The sequence below is a fragment of the Otolemur garnettii genome, unplaced genomic scaffold (assembly GCF_000181295.1).
Source record: "Otolemur garnettii isolate 467f Iridium unplaced genomic scaffold, OtoGar3 scaffold00006, whole genome shotgun sequence".
Lineage (NCBI taxonomy): Eukaryota > Metazoa > Chordata > Mammalia > Primates > Galagidae > Otolemur > Otolemur garnettii.
Genome location: NW_003852401.1, coordinates 1,624,788 through 1,633,554, shown reverse-complemented (window position 1 = coordinate 1,633,554; position 8,767 = coordinate 1,624,788). Strand labels below are relative to the sequence as shown.

The 8,767-nt window shown below is 41.7% G+C and overlaps 1 protein-coding gene across 1 annotated transcript in view; it reads left to right on the top strand.

The window, feature by feature from the left end:
- The first annotated feature begins 1,269 nt into the window (after positions 1 to 1,269).
- TEK (TEK receptor tyrosine kinase) overlaps positions 1,270 to 8,767 on the top strand; it is a 100,806-nt gene continuing 93,308 nt past the window's right edge. The window contains 2 exon segments of the mRNA XM_012814054.2: positions 1,270 to 1,418; positions 1,420 to 1,463. Coding sequence (XP_012669508.1) covers positions 1,414 to 1,418; positions 1,420 to 1,463 — 49 coding nt within the window. The 5' untranslated portion in view covers positions 1,270 to 1,413.

Sequence of the window (8,767 nt, the reverse complement as noted above, 5' to 3'; positions counted from 1 at the left end):
CATATTTCAGCTGTTAAAACTGAGGCTTAAAGAAATTAATTTGTCTCAGGACACACACGTGGCTGAACAGTATTTGAACACAGATCTGATTGCAGATAGAACCTGGGTTTTTCCCAGGTTCAAAAGACTGAAACCATTAATTGGTTCTCAATATCATCACAGATGTGATAAAACCTAGGACAAAAATTAGTCAAGACCAGGTGCACCTTCCCTATCCTGCGGTGGGTAGGAAAAGGAGGAGTATAGTTTAATTCCTTCCTCAGGCATAAAGGCAGGTGATGAACAGAGGATACTGTCCATCCTAAAGTCATAATTCCTACTGTTGAGAAATGATCATCTGGGTAAGTGTAGGGTCTCTCATCTCTTTTAGATACTGTAATTCCAGTGATATTTTCCTTTTGGCTCATATACTCTCTCTTCTCTAATGAACACTATTTTTATCACATATGTTTGCCTTTGCACAGATTATTTTTAACATTTTATATGTAATTTGCTTCCGAAACATCATTCTCAATAACTATGAAATCCTTCCCATTACTAAAATCCTCCTACGCCCAGTTCTTCAAGAAATTAGATTACCTTTAGATGAATTGTTAATAAAAATTAAAGCTATAGCCAGTAGCATGGGTATTTTTGGGCTTGTGGCCAACAAATAGGTCATCTGTGTGAAAGAAAACAGGCTAAAATGATTTGGGATTCTGGTCTCTTGTGGCTGTGCCGAGCACTGACCTCACCGACGGTGGCTCAAATGAATTGCCTTTCAGGTAGGTTGTGTTTTCTCATCATGGAAAACTTCTTCTCGCAATTCAAACCATGTGGGTTAAAATGAGAAAACAAAAGCTAAAATTGCTTCCCACACCCAAAAGCCCCTTCTTGTGGAGGATCCCAGGTGGCCCCGGGAGAGCCGTTAGAGGTCAGAGAGGGTTGGTCATCACCGCATACCACGCATAGGTGGAGGGCTCGTTATTTTCAGTTTCCCGCCTCGGAGAGGATACCCCTATTGTTTCTGAAAATGCTGACCAGGACCCACACTTCCAACAAAAATTCCTCTATCCCTGCAAGCCACAGCAAAAGCAGCAGCAGAAGCAACAGCAACAGATAAGTGTTTTGATGAATTGCAAGATGGATAGGGCTTGAGTGCCCCCAGCCCTGCCGATACCAAATGCCTTTAAGATACAGCCTTTCCCATCCTAATCTACAAAGGAAACAGGAAAAAGGAACTTAAAACTCCCTGTGCTCAGACAGAAATGAGACTGTTACAGGCTGCTTCTGTGCTGTTCCTTCTTGCCTCTAACTTGTAAACAAGACCTCATAGAACATGCGAATGGAAAGTCACAAACCTCTGGGTTTTTGAAAGGATCCTTGGGACCTCATGCACATCTGTGGATACTGGATGGAGAGATTTGGGAAAGCATGGACTCTAGCCGGCTTAGTTCTCTATGGAGTCAGCTTGCTCCTTTCTGGTAAGATTTGGCTTTATTTTACTAATTTAGTATTTTTTAAAACAGAGTTAGTAACTTCTGGGCTCTCTCACCAAATCTCATGAGTGCTGATTGACAGTGGGTGGCTGTGGCAAAGGCATTATTCCTCTGGTTAATATATGAATAGATTGGAATAAAACGTCCCTGAAGCATGAACTGATTTTCTGGAGTGTCTTTTCTGGATGCTCGTGGCCTGGGTTGCCACAGACTGTTTGAGGACTGATTAAGTCATCATCCATGAAGAGATCTGCTTACTATCATGCAAGATTTTCCTGCTCCATATTCTGGAGTGTTTTCTTATTAAAAAAAAAAAAAGGAACAAACCTGATTTTACCTGCCTCATAGATAATCTTCAGTGATTTTTTAAAAGTGAAATTCATGCTAAGAATTATGGGACCTACTTAAAGCAAGGCACAGATTGTCATTGTTAGAACAACAATGCTTTTCTAGAAAGACTCTGTGACTGTACCCTGTTTTAAGTAAAGCAATCACACTGCAACATTGCAGATACTTTAGTTTTGTTTTGTTTTTTTTAATTTAGCGTCAGGGAGATTAGAGCTATGTAATTTTTTATTTCAAGAACTATCTGGTGTGTAGTAATTCATAATGTGTTTACTAGCCTAATGAAAGGAAAATCGAGGTAGTTACCAATATCACTGCACGCAGGGGAGTATGGAAACTTCTTGTAGACTTAAGGGATGGTTCATCAGCAGGTGTTTCGGTTTAGCGTCTATATTGCTGAGATTCTCCACACAGGGTCATGCCTCCATAGTTCATCCTCACCCTATGTGGACATAGCCTGAAAGTAATATCACAACCTGAGCTGCAAACCACAGACATATTATCATCGCTGTCAGCCTCTACCCTTTGGTTTGAAAATGTTCGTATTATTATAATGAAGTTAAATTTATATGGAGATGAATTTGGGAAAATTTACTGAACTGAATGGGTACAGGGTATATGAATAGAATTTGATCCAATATACGCACATATCAGCTATACTATTTTATATTTTCTGTATGTTTTGAATTTTTGAATACTTAATAAAACATTTCAAAGATAACATAATTGCATACAATTTGTTTAACAGCTCTTCCATTTTCTTTAACAACCAATATGGTAAGAATTCAATAATATTTTTAAGAGTAAGAATGTGTAACACATTGCTAAAAGTGAAACGTTATTTTAAATGGCTTCAGCATTTATACAGAGATTGTTTATATTAATGTACACATAATGTTGATTTCTCGACTAACATACATCTTTAAATATTATGATTCCATTTTAAGTTTTTGGTTTTGTTTATATGAATACCATATTGATCAGTAACATGGCATCTGAAACTGATTCTACCCGAGAGATTATAGCAATGCAAAGCCCAGGTATCTATAGTTTATTTGAGGTTCTTTTAGGTTAAATAACATCCCCACATAACTAGGGTTTTTTGTTTAGTAGTTTGTTTTGAAACAGACTTATGTTCTGTTGCCCAGATTGGAATGCAGTGGTGTGATTATAGTTCACTGTAGCCTTAAGCTCTTAGACTCAGGTCACCCTCCTGCCTCAGCCTCCCAAGTAGCTGGGACTACAGGTATGCGCCACCACACTTGGCTAATTTTTTTTTTTTTTTGAGACAGAGTCTCACCACATCACTCTTGGTAGAGTGCCATGGCATCACGGCTCACAGCAGCCTCAAACTCTCAGGCTCAAGTGATTCTCTTGCCTTAGCCTCCTGAGTAGCTGAGACTACAGGCACCCGCCACAACGCTCACTATTTTTTTGGTTGCAGTTGCCATTGTTGTCTGGCAGGCCCAAGCTGGGTTCGAACCCACCAGGCCCAGTGTATGTGGCTGGCACCTCAGCCGTTGAACTACAGGTGCCGAGCCATACATCTGGCTAATTTTTAGATTTCTTTGTAGAGATGAGGGCCTCACAATGTTACCTCTGGTTTCAAACCCTGGCCTCAAGCAATCCTTCTCCCTTGGTCTCCCTAAATGCTGGGATGACAGATATGAGCCACTATGCCCAAGCACACATGCAATTGTTTTAATTCACTTTTTTCCCCCTAAAGTGATTATAACACTTTCCAGTATAGTCTTAGAAGAGTAGTTATAAAATCAAAGAAAATGATCATGTGGCCAAAATACTTGGTCCGTTCTAAACAACAGTGACTCCAGGAGGGACAGGACCTAGGAGAGGAAGAAAAGCTGAAAGGTTTTCTGTTATTAGCAAGGAAGGGTGACACTAACAAGGCTAGTTTCTGATGTAGGTCTGTTGTATTGAATCCTAGACTGCACCCCCTGTTCAAGCCTCCATGAACATGAATGCTTGCATCTTGGCAATTGCATAGGAACCCAGCTTGATCATATCTATAGCCACAGGAGTCCATTATTCAAGCCAAGCTCCCCTGCTAGACTATAGTAATGGAGCCAGGGGCGTATGCATTTGTCTCTCTAGTCCAGTGGGTTCTCATTCCATTTTTCTAAATACTAGAAAGAATGGAAAAAATACGCCACATTGGCCTCAATTAAGGTGCTGTGGGTGGCAGAGATGCTGACCCATAAAAGGGTTGGAGGAGGTATACAGCTTTCAGAAGCCTCATAAATCCTCCCAGATTCTGGTGCTTTCTTCCCCCCATTGAGAATCGTAGCCAAATCCAGCTTGCAAACAAGTTCTCATAAACACATCAGTTTCACTCTCTTCCTCTATCCCCAGCAAACCAGGCTGTTCTCTCTAAAGAGTTATGTGTACAGAAAAACAAGCCAAAAAATCACTCTTTCTGCTTTATCATTGTCTGTCTGCCCTGTGTGATCAATACTGATTTGATAGGAAGTCTCTACTTGCATGTCTTCATAAGTCTTTCCTGTGTCATTTGACATTTTAAATAACAATTGGATTTAGAGATGGTGGACATCTTGTCTGGGGCAGCTATGGGGAGGTAGGCTCAGACCTCCTTGTTAGGGCTGGTCTTGGAAGGCTGTGTGGGCAAGTTCAAGCAATCAAGGGCGGAGGTCTAGCAGCTGGGATCAGACACACTGTGGAATGATTCTCAGAGGGAGGAGTTTTTCTTTCTACACAGATGCTGTCTTCCAAGCATTGTCTTTGTTGGGAGGCCTTAGCACTTCCTTTTCAGCCCTGCCCTGGGAGAGCTTCCTGGAAGAGTCTAGTTCTTGTAAGGCATCACTCCAGGAGGGAGGGAATCTTCCAACTCCATCTTAAAAAGCTATATTATGGCCTCTGGCAGCTTTAGACGGGTGGGCTCTAAATTCATTTGAAATTACCACTTTTTCCCCTGAGCCTCTATTCCTTAAAACATATCTGTGTGATTATGTCACCTGCTTATTCCCTGTATATGGCTTACTGGCTAGGGTACAGAACCAAAACCAAAAGATAATGGACAAATTTGTGTTTGGGTTCAACAAATAAACTAGGTGTGTTTAATGTCAGAGAGACTTGGTCTGTTGAAAGTTCTTGGGAATGCTATCTAGGTTTGGGTGATACACAAAACTCCTGGAAGCCAACACATGCTCTATTTGCTAAAAAGGTAATGCATAAGCTGTAAGATGCTGCATTAGCAGAAATGAGGTCCAAATCAGAAGTGGTCAGCACTTAAATCTACTGGTAGAGCACATCCATTAGGCACTGAAGCCCTGAACAATGAGGCAGTGACTGTAGTAGACAAGCTGAAGAAGGAGTTAAGAGCATGGATTACAAAGAAAAAGCCCAAATTGGGTAACCATAAGCAAGTTATTTCTAAGTCACACTTTCTTCATCTTCTATGGGTGAAATACCCATTTTCCAGGGTTGTTCTGAGGACCAAATGTGATAATGTGTTTAAAAGCGCTTGACCAGTAAGAACTCTCTTAATAAATGAAGCCGGTTATAATCAAAAGAGAAGTGTTGCTATGAGGACCATATGCTAGTCTGGATTGAGCTAATCTTGTCCAGGATGTAGGGGAACCTCTTAGCACTCATAGATGAAGTCTCCTTCTACAAAACCTTGACATAATCCAGTCCCTCAGATTTCAGACTGGCTGCTCCCCACTTAACAAGCTTGACTACTTCACCTACCATCCAATGCCTCCCTCTCCTATCCGTTCATCCCTGCTCATGGCGTGTACACTCTAACCAGGCCTATCTCCACAATCTGCACATTTCTTCCTCTTGGCTTTAGCTCATGCTGTTTCATCCATTTGGAAATGGTGCTTTCCATCTCCATTCCACAAGCACAATTCAACTCAACTTGCCCTGAACAATCCTTCTTCCTCATGTTCTTCCCCTATATCAGCTTCAGCATGATTCTCGGAGTTTGAACTTTTTTTTTTTTTTTTAAGAGATGGGGGTCTCACTCTTGCTCAGGCTGGTCTCAAACCCATGAGCTCAGGGCAATTCACCCACCTTGGCCTCCCAAGTGCTGGGATTACAGGCGTGAGCCACCCCGCCTGGCTGGAGCTTTGAACTTTTAGCCCAATTAGCTTCTAAAAATCTCTGGCAACAAATATTTCTTTTGAGTTCTCATTAGTGCATGTACCTAATGTTTAGTAATTATCACTGAATGAAGTTTTATGGTCATACTAAGAAACTGATGGTACTCCACAGCAGACCTGAAAGAAAAGGGAATGTTATAGAAAGGGTTTCAACTACATTGAAATAATATGATAATATCGATAGATCAATTTCATATACATTGTAAATATTTACTCTTATCTTAAAATATTGGCATATGTTAAATATGTGATATAAACAAAGTCAAAAGAAAAATTCTTTTTTTCTATTAAGTGTGAAACATAAAATTTATACTCATAAAAGGTAGGTTTTGGTCTTTACTTAAAATGAGGTATTGTATGATTGACTATCACCTATAACCTATGCATACTTTTTATTCGGTAGATATTTGTTGAATTACTGCATGGCATCATTCATTCGCTTATTCATTTTTCTTTCAATAAATGAAGACTTATTGAGGGCTTACTTTGGGCCATGTAGCATGAGAGGAGGTCACACATAAAGGGAGAAATATAAAAAAGAATTCCTCTTATTAACCTCATATTTTAGTGGAAAAAAATGAATATAGGTGGATGAATTATATTGCGATAAATGATGTAATAGAAGTATTATACAAAATAATTTACAAAATCTGAGTTTTTCAAAGGCTATGAAAATTATTTGGCCCAATGATACAAAATGGAACTGAATCCTCTAAATTGAGCATAAATGTCTAAAAACATATAATGTCAACTTAATTAATTGCTAAGTTTACAGAAAATGAGTGACATTTGAAAACAATTTAGGGGGCGGGGATTTTGTTCACTTTGCAAGGAGTCATGAATATTGCCAAAAATCCACTGCCAGTTATTGGTATAAGTTACTCATAGGTAAATGATTTTAAAATCAAGAAGATATAAAAGAAAGGGGAAGAAGAAACTTACTAGAGAGAGCAACTTATAAGAAGGGGGTATGGGTGAAACAGCAAGGCAAGCTTGAGGAAGCTGAATGAAGCTGGAAAGCAGGATGGAGGTAGAGAATTAAGGTTGGTGTCAAGTTGGAATGGTGCTGTGGGCCATTTTAAGTAGCTTATATCTCATTCTGTAAAAGTTAGGAGGGTGGTTGTTCTATCACACATCATATCTGGTTTATGTCTTGGAATAATCACTCTATTTTTACAAAAATGGAGGATGAGAGAATTGCTTGAGCCCAAGAGTTTGAGGTTGCTGTGAGCTATGACGCCACGGCACCCTCCTGAGGGTGACAAACTGAGACTCTCTCTCAAAAAAAGAAAGACCAGGCTTGGCAACATAAGAGACCCTATCTCTAAAAAAAAAAAAAAAAAAAAAAATGGAGGATGAATTAACTTGGCCGAGACTGTAGGCTGGGGACAGTTTGACTTCCTGACATTCCAGGCAAGAGGACTATGGGGATGAACAGGGTTCTTGAGAGAGGTTTAGGAGGGGGAAACTGCAGGAGTTAGAGACTGGTTGCATAAGAGGGAGGAGAACCATCATTGCTCCAGCATTCTGGTTTGGATAATTGTGGTGCCATTCAGTGTGCTGGGAAATACGGCAGATGGAGAAAATAATTATGACATTTGTACATGTTGGTGTTGAGGTCACACGTAAAGGGAGATATTTAGCAAACTTTGCCTCTCCAGGTCTGAAGCTCAGAAGAAGAAGATTAGGCAAGAGACTAAGACATGGAAATCTTTGGTTTCTGTTAAGGGGAGCTGTGGGCATTGAGTGAAGGAAAGAGAAAGAGGAGACAGCCAGGGATTTGGGAGAAAGAAGTAGGCAGGGAGTGGTAGGAGACGCAAATCCAATCAGATTCTTTTTCTGGGATTTTAGAGAATTGCCATTGTAATAGCCATGGAAAGAGTTTTCAGGTGGTGACATCTGCCAGGCCTGGAGTAGGGCCCTCACCTGCAGGCGTGTTACTTTCCAGAGCCATCTGCACAGGCAGCATCACCAAACCATAGCCGGGAGGGCATAGAGAAGCAGCGGGCATCACTCCCAGCCTTCAGGAAAGAGAATGTCTAAAGTTGCCTCCGTTATTTCTGGAATTTTAAACTGATTACCCAATTCCCACCCGTCTGGCCAGACTGTTCCTTAACTCACATCACAATCACACGTGCAGAATGATTTTCAGATCTAGCTGGGCCTGCTTCCCTCTAAACCCCGCCCCCACGGCTTCCCTTTGTCCCTTCAGGACCCTCACTATCCTCCCAGGGTTCCTTCCTAGACGCTGCAGGAGCAGGTGTGAAGACGCGGCTCTGCCATATGGCAGAGCCCTGACTCTTTCAGTCATATCTGGTACAAGGAGGGAGTGTATTCCTACTGCCTGGTGGTACCATGTCTGACACGGCTGGCTGTGACAAAGAGAGGGAGAGAATTTAAAGACAAAGGTGCTGGTTAGGCATGGGGTGGAGGGCATCCTGGGCAGCTGCCATTTGCTCTCTGCCTGTCACAGCCCCTTGCCCAGGGCTTGACCAGTGAGGTGTGTGAGGTGGTCACACCCATCTCAACAGATCTGTCAGCTTTCCCGCTTTTGTTAGAGGGTGATATCATGCTTCCTGGGGGGAGCACTGGAAGACAATGCCCGGCCACTTTCCTCCAGATACAATAGGCGGAGTCAGGAAGGCAGTATTGACATTGCTGGGGCTGGGGAGGTACTCGCTGCTCGGAGGCCGTCAGATGGTGAACCAGCTTAACCTTGGCACACAGGGCCTGGCTTGTGCAAGGCGTCTGGCTGCAGAGCCAAAGGGGACTCCACCCTGGGGACACAACTGCTTTAGACAT